Here is a 16840-nt window from a genome sequence, read left to right on the forward strand (position 1 = left end):
CCCGTTTATCCTATAAGCTATTGTTTACATAGCAATTCAGCTATTTTGTTTGTGTGACATAAAGAACTTAATTTTATTGCCTTACGGATTTTTGATGCTCATTTTTACCAAGTGCAAAATAACTATGGTGTTGCTCAGTGACTGTACAGTTTTTGGTGAGTGTTCTTACCAACTGAATTGAAATGCCAATAGTTACTTTTTTATTATGATTTTCTTTAAGTGCATACTAAGGGCAAGAAAGTTTATTTTTTAATTGGACATTAGGGGCCGAAGCAGTATTTTGTATTGTCAAAATGATTGTTCTAAACAATATTTCCATTTCAAAATATTCTGAAGCAAATTATTTTTTATTTCCCAGCATCCTCACATTACACAGCATCTGTGTAGTTTTATCAAAGCAACAGAGAGGGGAGCTCTTACTCCAGCATTTATTAATACCTAAATCACTAAATGTAACTGTCTCACTACATTCAGGGTGGGAGGGGGGACTGTTTCCACTTAAAATTACAGAGCTTTTATTGTACAATGCTGCCAGGTGTTTAGAAAGGCTTCTCTAGACACTCAGCCATTAAACCAGGCTCTGACTAACAAAGAGCTGCTTAATTTTTTTTAGATTTTAAAATATTCCTATTCCATGACTGACATCCCTTCAATAACTGAATTTAATAAAGATGTACCTTATCAGGCTGTGCAGATAACATGAAGTGCTAGTACTAATGCTGTACAATATACTTCAAACAGATTAGCAGGATGTGCGCTTCAGCAAATTTATTCTGACTATCTCCACTGAATCAGCTGTCTGCTAATGCTTGTACAACTCATACACCAATAGTGTTATCATAAACACAGTTTAATAGAGGTGACTTAGTGAGGCTAAACATTATATTTCTAAATCAGCTGAGAGCTAAGGTACTGTGTACCATGTTTGAAAAATAATTAAGAGAATTACAATTAAGAGAATTATTTCACATTTTGGTATTCACCAAGACAGTCTGTAATTGTCAGACTTGATCTTTATAAATATGATAAATTTCCGGCGGATACGTTTTTGAAGTGACGTACTTTTTTTTTGCCAAGAGTAACAATACCATATTCCCGTGGATTATTGCGTGTGATGATACGATGGGAGTCAAGCGATACTGATGGTTTTGATAGTTTAGTAGCAATATAGAAACATGTTATGGCTCTGTATTATTACTCACATTCCCTAAATTCTCTATTTTTTCTCCCTAATGTAAAGCATAATTTTGTGGTATGAGATTGATCTATTTCTGTTTCTTACAAATTCATTGCTATGTGCCTTTTTTACTTAAAAAAAAAAAATCCAAAACAACAAAAAAAAAGCATATATGTTTTCAAATGCATATATTAATATTTTGGAAAATGTTCTTATTGCAGAAGCAGAAATTTCTCATTGCATGTAATTGAAAATCGTAGTACTGATATACTTTTTGAGAAATTGCACTGCTTTATTAAAATGACCTGTGGATAGCAGTGGAAAGACAACAAAAATTAACAAAATTCAAATAGTTTTTTTTATCACTGATGTTTGATTTCTCTTTGGAATTTAGGTCTCTGTCTCTACTGATGCAAAGAAATAATGTACAATTAGCAAGATGTGCTGTTCCCACTCAGTGGCTGTATATTGGGGAGGGAGGGTCATCCTCAAAAAAAAAAGAAACCCAAAACAACCCCCCCCTCAAATCTAGCCTCCATTTGAGAAATGTATTTTGTACCCTTTCTGCAGCCAAAAACAGTTAATGAGCTGACCTTGCCATCAGATCAAATAGCCTTGGAAAATGACTCTATTACTGTCATTTAACCATTTGTAGCTGAACATCAGAGCCTTACAAATTAAACAGGCATTACTGTTTGAACCATTATTTTACCACAATTGTCTGAAAAGATTAATTCCTTTTGGGGTGAGGAGGGGGGCGCATTAATGGGTACAGACCAAGTGAGATTGTATGACCTTTTCAGAGCGGGTGTGCTGAACCTGCGGTCCCCCTTGTCACAGTTTAAAAACCAGAGGAGCTAGTTTAGAGAAGAAGTTGTTAGCATTCCATTTTTATTATGACATTTCACAGTCATCTGATTTAATGTCCCTTGACCAGATTGTCCACCGTGAGACGATGGGCTTGAAATGTTATTTAGAGCATTGATAAAAGGTGAGCAGTTCTAAGATGACAGCGAGTCATAAGGCTGGTGGTGTGACATTAATTTTCTCCATAACAGAGATGGAATAAGACGTCATGGTGACAAGCTGTCAATCAGAACTGGCCCCTCAGTGTATCTCGATGCCATAGGATGGGGTATTGCTTCTCCCATAATAGAGCTGAACTGAGATGCTCTCCCTGACAGCTGCTGCTGCAGCCATACAGAAAATATATTATACAGCCTTTCATTAAAAAAATAAAGAGGACTCATCTCCAGAGCATTTCAATCTTTTCCCATCTATTGAGGGCTGAAAAGATTCACAGCAAATCACAGATTCCTCTGCTATGGAAATTTCAGGCTTCAGAAACCATACAGGTTTGGAGGCCTTCAACAATAACCATAAGTAAGAAGACAGAATATCATCTGGTAAATCATTACTTAAAGTTATGTATTTAGAGTAACGTATTAAAGTCATTTGCTTCTCCCAGAGTCTCTACAGTGACATTGTATACTATTTCGCTAGTCTCGACTGTCACAATGTGCAGTAAATGAATCTAAATCAGCTGACTTGCTGAAACTGAAAGTTCAAAAATTATTCTGTGGAGTGTGAATAAAGATAGTGAAGTGAAATAAAGTAGCAGTGCCTTTTTGCAGAAAGAGCTTACCAGGATGAAATACGGAGAAAAGAGGAATGTACAGCATTGCAGGAAGGGGGCATTTGTTTGGCTTGGTCTGTGTTTGGGTTTTGCTTTGTTTTCTTTCTGCAGCTTGGTATTTGTTTCAGTCACTGGGAAACTTAAGTAAAATAGCTTCAAAAAATGATGGCATGGAAACCTGTTTGGAAATCCCTTCACCTTTGTGAGAGTATTAAAGGAGAATTATCTCTATTATGGTAACAGCTCTGATACAAAGCTTCCAAAACTTGATTATTGTAATAAATGAGAGATGGTGCCAACACACATTTGAATCAAAACACTGCTATTATATGTAGCACCACCTCTGCCACTCTCAGCTTGTAAGTGGAGGGCATGCTGATTGAAGTTGACCATCAGTATTTGAAAATCATATTTCAGATGATAAACATATTAAAAATAATTAAGCATTATCCTGTAATAACATGCATGCTTATATTTGTGTATATATACAGAGTGTGTGGTAGTACATGTAACTGGATTCCCTCAGTTCAGTATACCAAGGTCAGGCCTTCACTGTAAATAGTAAGTAGGCAGTTGAGGCTTGTGAAATTAATATCAGAGTGTGACTTGACTCTTAGAATTGTCTCTTTATTAATAAGACAAGAACACATGTCCAACATCTTAATGGGTATGTTATTTATGAATAAATATATCCAATTTTCCAACAACCTAACATTTAATATTACATTCAAGCAGCACCACTGATTTTTCAGAGCAGTAATCTTGTTCCGATTTTACTTAACAGTCAGCTTTGCTCTCATAACAAATCTCAGAATTGTCAAGTTGGTGTTTTGCTTGATGTTTGCATGTTCTAGAAATCTAGATTGTACTAAAAACAGTAGAAAAGGTTTCACCTGCTTTACAATTGAACGTTCACAAAGGCTGCTGGCATTAAATGTGCCAGTCCAGATCTTAAAATACTTAGAAGTAAGGGTACATGCTAACATTTGTGAATAAGACTTACAAAAACAACCAAAAATTAGACCACATATATGTATATTTTAATATATATCTGAAATGCTAATTTTAGTCTCCTTTTTTGGAGAACCTGTCCTAGGTTATCTTAAAACTAAATGGTAGTGTCAGATTTGTTATTAATTGATTGTGGATGTTTTAGTATTTGAAGTTCTGCAACTCTTTTAAGTTATATTTGAAATTCTAGCTTAAGACATTTGGCATATCACTCCTAAATGGTGTCATACCCCTGGTCTGTTACCTTTAGTTGTTTGAGAAAAAACAGCAGCAACAGAATGCTATTTCCAAGCAGCATTCTAGAACTGCAGAAGATGAATAAATGCAAGTTATTTTACTCTTCTTGTATTTTATTTTTGAATTTTTTCCTTCCATTTTTTAATATACCTAGTATCGCAGAAATTGTTCACGGAGAAAAAGATTTATTTGTAAGAGTTTCTTGCCATGTACTTGGAACCACCTTTTAATTCATTTTTTTGATGTTTTCACATGGGATTATTATGAAAACTAGTAATTTCTTAGAATACTCTTTTGATTATTTTTGCACTTATTGATAGATGTATTGTTCATGTTAAATGCTTGCATATGTTGATCAACTACAGCAAAAAAGCAGAAGCCTTAAATCATTATTCAGAATATTTTGGAAGCCATCATGAGAAAAACATGAGGAACATGGGTTTCACAAAAGTATTCAGAGAGAGAAAATATGTAATTGTTCGTATTAATGTTAATATTCTTAATAAGCTGACAGCATTTAAAATTGTGATATACAGTTGTACAGATAGGTAGTATTAGAGGTTTAACATTAAATGCTGAGATTAGCATTATATTTAGTCATTTGTGATATACTGCTTTCTTTCTGAGTAAGTTGAAGTTGCAAGAAACTATCGATACTGCTTTTCTCTTTTCTTTCTTTTTTTTTCTTTCAATCTAGAATGATTCTTTCTATTGTTGTTTAGAGCCCAATGAGGATGTTCCATAACATGAAGGACGTGGGATTTCTGCAGGTGAAGGTCATCAGAGCAGAAGCATTGATGGCAGCTGATGTCACAGGCAAGGACTTACTTAGTTTCTGGAGATAGTAAACACTACCGTAAAAGACTGGGCATTTTTAAAAGTGGAGAAAGATATTTAGAACAGCAGTTCAACTAAATATCATTGTCTGTTTACACAGTCTCATTGCCTGCTCATTAAGGAAAAATTCCTCAGACAAACAAACAAAACCGTGGTAAGCAAGGGAGCAAGTCGTTCTAATGCTAACAGAGCCTTACATACATTGTTTCTGAGACAGGAGAATCACTCCTTTTTCTCCTTCAGAGGTCCTGCTGCAAAAACATTGCATGGGATAGACATTCAAGATGTCTTTTTCTGGTAGATGCAATATACAAAATTATCCAAATTAAAGCTGAATTCCAGAGGACAAGGCAGGGAAAGATGATAGGCTCAGATACTGCTTTAAAGTTGTTGCTAGAATAACCTTTTGGAACTTGCCAAATACTTTGCAAGGCTGCTTTTGGTTTCAGATATTTCAAGGGAATGCAAAATTTCTTGTAACTAGTGCTTATCCGTTTCAGAAGGGAAACAAGAAAACACTTTTTTTAATTCTATATGTTAAATTATATAAGCTAAGTGGATAATCTAACCTTCTGCTTTTTAAAATAAAGAAAATATTTCAGCCATACTGACCATTTTTCTTCAGAAATATCCAAGTTATCTCCTGAAAGCAAAATGAGGTTGTCCTGTGTCAGAAAATAGCCATCACTGCTGTGGTTAAAAAGAAAAAAACCCTAATCTATACTAATCTAACTGGTTTAACTGCAATTTGGACATAAGTGTTCCGTTACCAGAGCAGATGTAAATTTATAGCAAGTCACTCACTTTTTAGTGATTTTTTGTAAACCAGAGTAAATATTAGGGCGTGGGTGTTTTTGGTTTTTTCTTAGAAAAGGTAACGGAGCAAACATTCGATTCTTGAAACTGATCATCCAGTTTGTGGCGCACAGAATAAGAGATTCTATTTTCGGTGGAGGTTGGAGAAATGCTTCTAAAGATTCCTCACTCTGCTTTGACCTTATAATCCAATGTGGTCTGAACAGAGAGAGAGATTAAGTTATTCAGGGGCAAAGTGGATAATTCAGTCCCTGACCTCGTTCAGTCTTCGACTTTTCCAGATCGACATGTCATTTGTGCTGGTTGAACAAATTTTTTTGGAAATACGTTTGATTCAATTAAAGATGTACAGAGCTACCAAAATTTTCAGATGCTGCATTTAGAATGACATTCAGAAAGCCTGGGAAGAATATCCTGTACCTTCCCCTGTCCTGAATATTTTTTTCTTTAGCAAGAAAAAACATTGATACAGAATAAGTGCTTTTTAAAAAGACTGTGCATTTCAAACATTACAGAAATCATTGTATAGCTTGGATGATAATATTTGGTATTTCGAGAAGAGAGCAAATGCTTTTTATTAACTACTGCGGTAATTTATAGCTATTTTCAGTAACCTGTAGGCATGTATGGATAATTCATCTTGAGGTTAAAAGTCAACTAGCAATATTTAGAAATTACTTATGAAGTGGTTATTTGGTGATTGTTTTATAATTGATTAATAATATAATAATTGATTTTATTCATTGATTTATAATCCTGCCAATAAAGCATGTTTCTGAAGATTATATAAATCTTCATCTTCCACTTTTATTCAAATGAGTAATACTTATTAGTATGAGTAGAGAGCACTGTCATCAGTGATGTAACTTACACGATTAAGGACTGCTTATATGAGTAAAATCTAAGGACCAGCTTGCTTCTCTTAATATATCATTTTTTCAGAGTTAATCTTTTGCCCTGAGTCTGAAAAGTGGCTGAAACACCTGTATAGTACCTGTGTGATTTGCTCTGTTTCCTGTCTGTTGAACATATCCCATTTCACTTTCAGGGTTTTTTTAATATGAAGTAATAAATCAGAATTTATTAGTTTGGGCTGAATGGATTTTAAAAATCCATAATATTCCATCATTAAGCATAAGCATAGGCGGCAAAAGATTTCTGTAATCTTTTAAGTAGTCATCAATCTTACTACAGTTGCAAAGATTTTTTTCCTTTCAAAATGTAAAATTTTTCTTTTGTTACCATACATTCATTGAGAAGCATTGTAATACTGTATTAACTCTGTGTGAATAAAGAGCAATTGAGACTCCCGTTGAATGAATGAGCAAAAAGCACAAATTACTTTTTAATGAAACCCTCAATTCTACTCCTTTGCACAGAAAGCCCATAGCCTTGTTCAGCTGAATACTACTACAGTAGGTCACTTCAGTTAAGCCCCTAATAAACTGTTGATAGTTGAGGGTAGTTTTTGCTTCTGTCTCAATAGCCCAGTGTTGGACAGTGCACTTCAAATCATTAAGGTTAATACAGATTAAAAAAAAAAAAGAAGAAGAGGGAGAGGTTAATGGTGGTGGTGAAGGCCTCAATTTACAACTCGCACACATACACGTGCGTTGAACAAGACGCCAGGGTGAACCGACATTTCAGGAAGGTGTGGGCAGGTTTGCACAGCCTGGGAAAGTGGGCGCTACAGTTGTGAAAACTGGCTGCTGTTAAAATGTGCAGTAACTGGGCTTGAACAGTATTTGGGGAAGAAAAGCAAAATAAAGCTCTCTTCGTTCAGCGTGCTTGTGAGAATACCTACAAAAGGGCGAACCGTTGAAGGACGGAGAGTTTTCCCAGCAGGTGCTTGGAATCTAGCTGAGTTTCAGGGAGACCTGAAAGAGAAGGGGTAGCCTTCAGGCCTGGCGCCTTTAAAAGAACTGGCTAGTTTATAAGGACGTTTGCCCTGAAATAGCAATGTCTCTCAAACAGTCCTAAAGTTCTTTCCATCAATCAAAAATAATTCTGGGCTTTCACCAGTACAAAATTACATTGTCTTGCAGATTGTGATCACAACAAAAGTAGTTTCCTGGAAAAACATGTATATTTTATTTTATTTCAAATTATAATCTAAGAAAGGAAATGAATGAATATTCAGTATGCTGTTTACGTTTTCTTCTTTTCCTGAGAAGAAAGTTTCATTTAAATCTTCTATTGTGTTTTAATTATTCAGTGCAATTCTATTTTCCACATAAATCTGTAGTTAAAAGAAGTTTTGTTTTTCACTTTCCTTCATTTTTCCTCCACTTGCTTGTGGTTCGCTGGAAGTCATACCAGTCTTCCTGAAGGATTCAGCTGTTAGCGGAGCACTGACATTGTAGCATCTATGGCTACAATGAAACTCTCTTAAATGAAGAGATATTATAATAGTAGGGTAGAAGGTAAGGTATAGTGGATTCATCATGTCAGCTGACCTTTCAAATTAATACATATTCTGTTTACCTTACCCATATGAGTTTTGGAAAGCAATAGGCCTTTCACAAATGAAATAGTGTCAGTGAAAGCAATAGTCAGGTAAAATGTATTCTCTCTGCAGCAAAGTTGCATATAGGAGTGATGTGGTAAAAGCCTGCTATTTTAACAGACAATGATTGCGTCTCCTTTATTGCTGTAGACACATTCATCTTTTTCAAAATAAAATAAAAAACCCTGTCTTTTTATTGATGGCAGATTATTGAAGGAAGAAAACACAGTGGGAAAAGATATGTTACAGGTTTTACCAACTTCAATGAAAGTCCTGTTATTTTAAAGAATAATAGTTAGCTATTCAGATTCATTAGTAGAGCAAAATCTAAGCTCCATGTGACAGCCTGCCTAGAAAACAGTTTGTTTTGCTGTCTTTGGGCTTTAATTAAGATGTGTTCAATTCTAGTCCCCTTGCTTCTTTCTCCCGCTGCCCCCCACCCCACTTGCTGTGTCACAGACCGGCGATCAGACGCTTTCAGATGGTCCAGCCCATGACTTTGACCTTCTGCGCGGTCCAGCGTTCCCTGGGGAACCGTTCAGCTCATGAGGTCTGATTTCACACTTCCAGGATGCCTCGGCTCTCTTAACAATGACAGGGAGACAAAGCCCTTTAGAGCAGGCCGCATGGGGACTTGTTTAAATTGGAAACTAGAGAGGAGTCAAGGAACAAGGTTACAGGCTACAGAATAGTGCTTTTAATAAAGAGCTCACAGCTCTGGTTTAGCTCAAAGAGGGCTACCTCTGTACAATTAATTGAGACATTTATCTGGAGCATCTTAGGCCTCTACTTTCTCACAGAATTATGTGATAAATATCAGCCAAGAGGCAAATGAGGTATGCATGAAATGAATTTTTAACACTTTGATTACTGTGTCTCCAGTCTTCATTAGAAGCAGATTTATTTGTATTTCTGACTTCATTATTAATCAATTGTCTGTGTTTTTTGGGGTAGTGAGATTTCAGAGCCTGGTATATAAGGCAGATTTTCTTACAGAGCTCAGTGATATGTAGATTTACAATCAAAAGCATTTCAGGTTTCATCCCGTCTTCTCCTCTTAAGAACAGAAACTAAATATAGAAAATGAGAGATGTTTTTTTTCTTCGCAAGTTTTAAGTATGGAATTCAGCCTCTGTTCTAAGGAAATTCCATGTTAAAATTTTGATTAAAGTGGTTGAAAGTAGGATGAAGATACCAAGATGACTAAGTATGCAGAATTTATATGATTTTTTAAAATCTGTTCTACTAAGATATCCTAATAACACATTTGCAAAAACAGTCTGTGAACTTGTTCCTCAAGTGCTATCAGGTATCAGTGATGTACACAAACGTTAAATTCAAAAAGTTATAGAAGTCCATGCATGTAAAGTTGAGGCAATAAATTTAGAGCCCTTTAGAAATATGGCTCCACAGGTAATTCGCACTGTCAATTAGCGCAACCGGATTTCAGTGTACAGTTGAATTATCTTTGCAAAATAAGCAAAACTACTGGGTGGACAGTATTTTATGGTGGATGAAATCTCACTTGATCCTATCTGTATAAGTACCTGAAGACATTAATCCAATACGTAATTGTTTTTTCAAAAACTTACGTTTTTTGAAAGAAAGATGTGTTTTTTAATTATCGATGGCAAAATTGGGCTTTAAAAGCCATTTTTGGTTAACTGCCACAGTTAGAATTACAGATCTAGCTAAATGATTTGTGATTATTAACTTGTATGGTTTTTCCCTATATATTTTCTGCAGAGGTGAGTTGAATATAATTTTTGCACTGAATCACCTGGTAAGATACCTTGAACATTCATGAAATTAGACCATTGCGACACGAAGGCAGCAACACTGTTAAAAGAGGAATTATCATTTCCATTTTACAGATGGAAGAGTAGGAGAGGTTAACTGACTTGGCGAAGGCCCACAGAGCAAGTCCTTGTCAAAGCTGGCATTTGGCTTGGGTCCTGTGCTTAATCCATTAGATAAGGCGGCTTCTCATGCTATTGAGCCATTCCTCCTTGTGGCCAAAGGTCACCCTGACTGCTCTGTTGCAGGCAGCTGGCTGGCAGGGAGCTTGGAACAACACTAGTGACATTAGTGTCTGCATGAGTGGCACTGCCCCCCAGAGTCATGAACTGGCTGTCTTGTCTTCCCCCAAAATAAAGGCATTTTTTGGCTGTGGGGACTTAGCTCCATAATGGGCAGGCATGGGCAGCAGTCGGGGAGAATCGTAATAACCTATGAAATATTCAAACAATATTTCAGCCTTCACAACAAAGTTAAACTTCGTTGAACTTTGTGAAGTCATGGCTTTATGAACCTGACTTCGTGAAGTAGAAGTAAAACTGAAATCTTACGTTAAATTTTTTAAAAAAAGTTTTATCAGCCTTTCTGATTCTAGTTCTGTTTTGATATGTAGTCTGAGTGATGCAAAAATCTGTAATGTTTAGTTTGGAACAGAGCTGGTGGTGTGCTTAAAATCAGTGCACAATCTAGCAAAGGCTAGAGTTGGGTTTCTGTCAGCTCATATAACTATATCAACAGTCCAGAGGCAGGTAAATTTTAAGGAACAGTCTAGATTTAGCCTGCCATATGGTTCTTTTTGTTGAGAAAACTATTGAAGAAACAACCTAAGGAAATGATTTGTGTCCATGAATCAATGAGCATTTTTTTAATAGCCACTGCAGAAGTATCTCCACATCTCTTGGGGAACTAGCCCCATGCTATTAGTCTCTTGCAAATGTTGATCCTCATGAAGTACAAGAGGTTTTTCAGAGCACAGGTAGTTCAGCCATATGCTTCTTGGCTTGATCTGGTCTGAAAAACAATATTGCCTATGGTTGTTTCTTACAAGAGTCCATGGCAGCTCCAATGAAGAAAATAAGAGCCCTTGCAGGATGACTGATGCTCTCTTTGTTTTTGTTTTTTTATTCTCTCTCCGACAAGCTGGATTCTCAAGCAAAGATCGAAAACAATAAAGCATGATGCTAATAATTATGTACAGGATTTTTTTTCTTGTCTAGCACAGGGAATCATCCTACTGCATAAAATATGTATGTATGTTTCTGTATATATGTTTATTCAAGTCTCTTCTTTTAACCTATTAACTGAATAATGTTATGCAGCTGATACGCATTTTTCTGGAGACATGCATATGCTTAATAGTGTTTGAGAATAAAAGACATCAGACCTCAATTTATACAAAACACAGTGAGCAAGAAATTTTAATTTAAGCTTTGGTAGGCTTTTATCAAGGAAAACTCCCATTTGCTTATAAGTAGAGCTAGAAAGTGAGTGCAGAAGTGCAATTATGTTGAATTAATATCCCTGTTTGGAAGAACTGGTGTGTCCTGAAATGAAGATTTTTTGTTGGGAAGACAGTATAAGGATCAAAAATGTTTTCTCTGACAAGTTCACCTTTCTGGGTTAGAATTTGATGGACGAGACTATTGAAATACATGACCATTTAATTTGACCAGAAATAAAAAGTTAGTAATTTGACAATTCTAACATTCAGATGAAGTCTATATGTATACGTATATAAAAGGTACTAGCATCTGAATTAGGCAAATGCCATGGAAACTTTCATGAAAAAAAGAAATTTTAGGAATTGAATTTGAGATGAAGCCAAACGTTTTGATGTTTCAGCTGCCCACTAGAATTGGCATTCTGGACAGAAGCTAGCCCACATCTAGCCTGGAAGATGGGTTGGAATGGGCTCCAGTGACATATGGCTCTGAGATCAGTGCACCACATAGATTTCTACCAGGACTAGGACATCAATGCTTGAAAAGTCACGAGCTACTAAACTGCCTTAGCTGCTTACTGATGAGTTCCAGCATAGTGAACCAGCTGAGCAAGGGTCCTTTCTCAAACTTTTCCAGATGTGAAGCACAGAAAAACTATTAGATAATGTGTTGCTATAGCTACTTCAGAAAAAAATTCAGAAGCTAAACCAGGGTGGAGGTTGGAGTTTTGTTGTTGTTGTTTTGGTTTTCTAAATATTTTGAAAATCAATTCAAAATTGTCACTAGTTTAGCAGGTTTTTTGGGGGGAGTGGTGTTTTTTGTTGTTTTTTATGGAGAACTTTACAGGAGCTAAAACTTGTACCAGTAGTCAACCTTCTGAGCTCCTGATATTTCATATCTTTTGTGAAGGACTTCTTGGACAGTGGGGGACTTCAAGAGTGTTAAAGGAGACAACAAATAAGATCTCTGTAGTTCCTGGTTAGGCTCTCCTGCAAAGAGGTAATTGTGATAAGTAAGGTGACGGGTAGAAGTTTCATGTTTTGATTAAATGTGTGTATACTGTGCCATGTGAGGTACACAGTGCTGATCTAAGTGAAGTAATTTAGTTAGATCTAAATAAAATAATCTAAGTTTGCACTCCAGTCTTGCTGACTGTCTAGAGACAAAATGCAGTACAGTATAGCACAAACAAGGATATGTCAAATTAGATGAAATGGGTGGCATAATGAATAAAATGGAAGGCTTCAACAGATAAACAGTGCTTCAGGTTTTTTTGTTTTTGTTGTTGGGTTTGGGGATTTTTTTTTGTGGGAGCTTACATTACAAGGTAGATTACCTACTAGGTGACATTGTAAAATAGTTTGACTTTGTCATGAATAATGGTTAAAAAGGGCTGGAGGAATCAGTCAAAGGACAAGCTTATTTTCCTTCCAGATTATTATAAGCATTATTTAAATTAGCTCTTTATTTCTGTCCTTTCAGGAGCCTTTAGGGTTATACAAGTAGAGTTTAAAAAGCATGAGACATTACAGCAACAGGATAGATTAATGAGATTTGTTTTACTTCTCATTGAGGTTTACTGCAGGTCTGATTTCAGTCAGAGGGAAGGTGTACTTCACTGGTTTTATTACCTACTCGGCTTATAAATTCGTTCAAACAGTGCTAGGTGTAACAGTTAGTAGCCTGATTAGTCCCACTGAGGTCATGGGATTACTCATAAGTGCTGATTTCACTAGTGCTTGGAACATGCTGTTAATGTGCGAGTTCCTCAAGCAGGTGGTCCTCTTTTATTTTGTGTACAGCACTGAGCACACATATTTAGGGCCAAAATCAGGGTGATTAAATTTGTCAAAGTCTGCCTTGTCAATAGAGAAGCTAAGCACCTCTGAGTTGTCAGATGAGAAACTGGAGGCCTACAAAAGGCTCAGAGCAGGGCACCAGTTAGAGCAGCCACAGTAGGTGCGTGGACTTTGGTAGAATTTCTTTTAGTAAGTGATATATATGACAGTGGTGATTTAGTCTGCAGGCAATGGCAAACTTTTGCTGAGAAGGTAGTTTAGACTGATATAATTGAGCTTAGGCAGGGCAAGTTTAATTGAAAGGTTTTAAATGTACTTTTGGAATTCTTAGATGGATGTCACATACGTTTATGGGCAAGCATAGTTCTTTTATATGAAAATGAGTGAAAGAAATTATCTTTTTTTGAAAATGCCAGTTGTAACTAGGCAGAAGTTACCTGAGGCTGGCTTGATTAGTGTGTGTTGTACTTTAAGATACTGGTTGTGGTTAACATAGTGATGACTATATGTTACAAGATAAGTTACTAGATTTCCTTGATCGTCCTAAAGACAAGGGAGACCTAAGGACACTTGGAATATTTTGGTGCTGCCTTGAGGCCTTCATCAGAAGTGGTCTCATTGCTTTAAATACTCTCACAGTAGTGCAAGTGATGGCTGTCAAAGTGTGTTAAGACTGTAGTTATTCTTTTTAATAACGAGAGACTGAAAGATGACAGATGGATGTGAGTTTCACCAAATACTTGTACATTGCTCCGAATTTGTCTTCCTGGTTCCCGTATTTGGATTACTTATTTGGCTTGATACCCAGCTTCAAATAATATTTGCAAATACAGTATGTTTAGAAATGCTGCAGTGATTGTAGGAAGTACGATTTTTCTGCTCTGTGGCTGAACTGCAGTAAGAAGTGGTTCACTGGACCCAGCCTTGTGATGCTAAATCACTCCCCTCATCCCTCATGCAAGCTCTAAAGGAAGTGATCTCTAGGCTGTGAGCCACCGAGTCCGAGCAGGTGCTGAATAGGGTAGTACAGCCCTGAACATACAGCTGAGACACGTTGTCTTTCAGATATGCAGTTTAATATTGAGTGTTTTAGCATGTGGAAAAAGTACCTGTAGAGGATGGTGAGGAGCTGGCTAGATGCGAAGTTTGTAGCCTACTCGTATGGTAAAAACAGTATTCCTTAGCAGAGGTGTTCATAGTGGGGAAACTTATGCTTATGAAGCACAATATTTGGGCCTCCCCTTGTGTATTTTCACAATATTTCTTTCTATCAACGTGAATCTTGAATTGTTTTCAACTTGGTTTTCTTTGGGTTTAGAGTAAAGAGTTGAAATGTTGTGTATGAGAAGGGATTCTTTTATTCCTGAAAGCAATTTGTCCTTGGTTTGATCGAGGATCTTTGGGATTAATGATACACTTTAACTGGACTGATACCATGTAAAATTTTAAGGCAAGTCATCGAAAAAGTGAACGTCAACAGATACAGAAAACAGCTTATCAAATACTCCCCCCCCCCACGCTTTTCTTTAGCAGAAAAGGTCATTTAGACACTCCAGTGTCTAAAATCTTCCTGTGTCTAACTAATAAGCACAAATCACATTGTACAATTGTATGCAAATATGACTGAAGATGCTGTAAAAAAAAAAAAAAAAAAAAAACAAACCATAAGATAATATCACCTAGCTCACCTTCTATATCATTTCTGCACCATAATTGTAACTATCCTGTTTTCTTTTCAGATATTGAAACCTAGGAAACCTAAACAAACATGAATTATAATTTTTTACAACCTTTTAGACTTACTATGAAGCAGGAAAACATTGAGATTCATGATCTAGCTATCTCTGGTGACTGATGAATTAATCCTTTTCAAGTTTAATAGAAAAGATTCAGTGGTATGCAGTTTTCTAGAGAAGGTAAACATCTACTCTGACTGTAATTCACAGTGTGTTTAAAACAATTATTCTTTATCATTAAAGTTAATAATATGCACATTAACCTCTGATGTAGTTTGAATCAATATTGCAGTTTGGAAGATGTGACCCCTGGGCAGCTTTGTCTAAATATTGATTTCATTGTCATTTGTATAAGGTATGAAACAAATTACATGCCTTTCTAATATCATTAATGTAACCCCACTGAGCTACTGAATTTATGGCTTCTTATAATACATGACATAGCATTACAGAATTATTGAAGACATTGTGAAGTACAATTGCTTAGTGTGCTAGATTTGATTGTGGAAGGCCAATGCTGCCACTCAATAACTTTCAAACACTTTGCTGTCCAAAGAAAGTCCAGAGACAAGGACGAGCCACTCTGTAGTATGCAGTTTGGCTGCAACCTTTCATTAGACAAAGTTCTGTTGGATTCTGGGAGTAGCAATTTATTCCACAGCTTTGTACTTAATATATTTGCAGCCTTAAATGAAAGTAATACATACACTTGTATTTTGTGCCAAAGACAAAGGTAAGCAGGCATAAAAGTCGGACTCGGTAGGACAATCATCATTGTACTATGTTTAAATTTACCTGTAAGGTACCTGGTTGTCTATCAGTTTTGGTTTGCTAATAGGTAGGCTACAGAATGGTGGATGCAGCATCAGGTCATTCTTTTCAATTGTTGGTGGAAATCAAAATAGGTAAAAGGAGGGACACCATCACTCTGTGCTCCCCAGTAATTATAGTTGTCATTAGTGTCCTAATTTGAAATACCAGTTAAGTAATTTACTCCACACTGCAGTTTCTTCTCTTCATTGGCTTTTGCAAATGTCTTCTCATTGTTCCACTCATATTTCTAACTACTCCTTCCTTCGTAGCAGTTCCTCAGGTCTTCCTCGCGACACCTTCTTTCCCCTTTCAGTAGATTTTAGGGTTTCACAGAGCATTGTCCTTTATGCCTTCACTTTTCCGTTTATGCAAGTATACTGCTGTTATGCATGAGACTTACACATCTGTTTCCTTTCTTCCTCTTTCCAAACACAAATCTTGTCCTTGTGGATGTCTAAGAAGCACCTGAATGTAACTTTTCAATATTACCTCTCAACTTTTTGTCTGGGTCATTTCTCTTGCTATCTCTTTGGTCGATAGCTACGCACTGCTCATCTTTTGTCCTTGGACATAAGCTACTTATTTCATGTTCAGGGACTCACCCTCCCTTCCTTTCCCCATTCTCTTTCTTTAGATTAAAAAAAAAAAACAAAAAACTTCCATCTCCAGTTTAGGGATGCCACTTTTGTTATCTGTATATTACATTTCCAAGGCAGTATCTTCATGCTTTCTTCTGTGGTGACTTTCAATCTGAGGGACCTTCTTTGTAAATATATGCAAAGCCACTTTGTTGTGCTGCAGCGTATACAGAAATCTCAACCATATTTGAGCTTCTGCTGTGCTGAGATGGCAGCCCATCTTTGCAGCTGAAGTTGTCCTGTTTAATTGCACTTTTCCATTTTCTCTGGTCTTAGGTTTTTAAAGACACTCTATACCTTACAGCATCATATAAGGCTTTTGGATTCTGGGGAAGAGCTTTCATACAGCTTGAAACATGTAGGGATACTAATCTTTGGATAAGTATTATAGATGT

General features: G+C 36.4%; 1 protein-coding gene across 5 annotated transcripts in view; it reads left to right on the forward strand.

Moving 5' to 3' along the window:
• LOC135324697 (multiple C2 and transmembrane domain-containing protein 1) overlaps positions 1 to 16840 on the forward strand; it is a 286852-nt gene that overhangs the window by 166820 nt on the left and 103192 nt on the right. For all 5 annotated transcript variants that reach the window (XM_064501475.1, XM_064501478.1, XM_064501477.1 and 2 more), the window contains one exon: positions 4784 to 4877. In XM_064501475.1, coding sequence (XP_064357545.1) covers positions 4784 to 4877 — 94 coding nt within the window. The remainder of the gene's footprint in view (positions 1 to 4783; positions 4878 to 16840) is intronic.

The sequence above is a fragment of the Dromaius novaehollandiae genome, chromosome Z (assembly GCF_036370855.1).
Source record: "Dromaius novaehollandiae isolate bDroNov1 chromosome Z, bDroNov1.hap1, whole genome shotgun sequence".
Lineage (NCBI taxonomy): Eukaryota > Metazoa > Chordata > Aves > Casuariiformes > Dromaiidae > Dromaius > Dromaius novaehollandiae.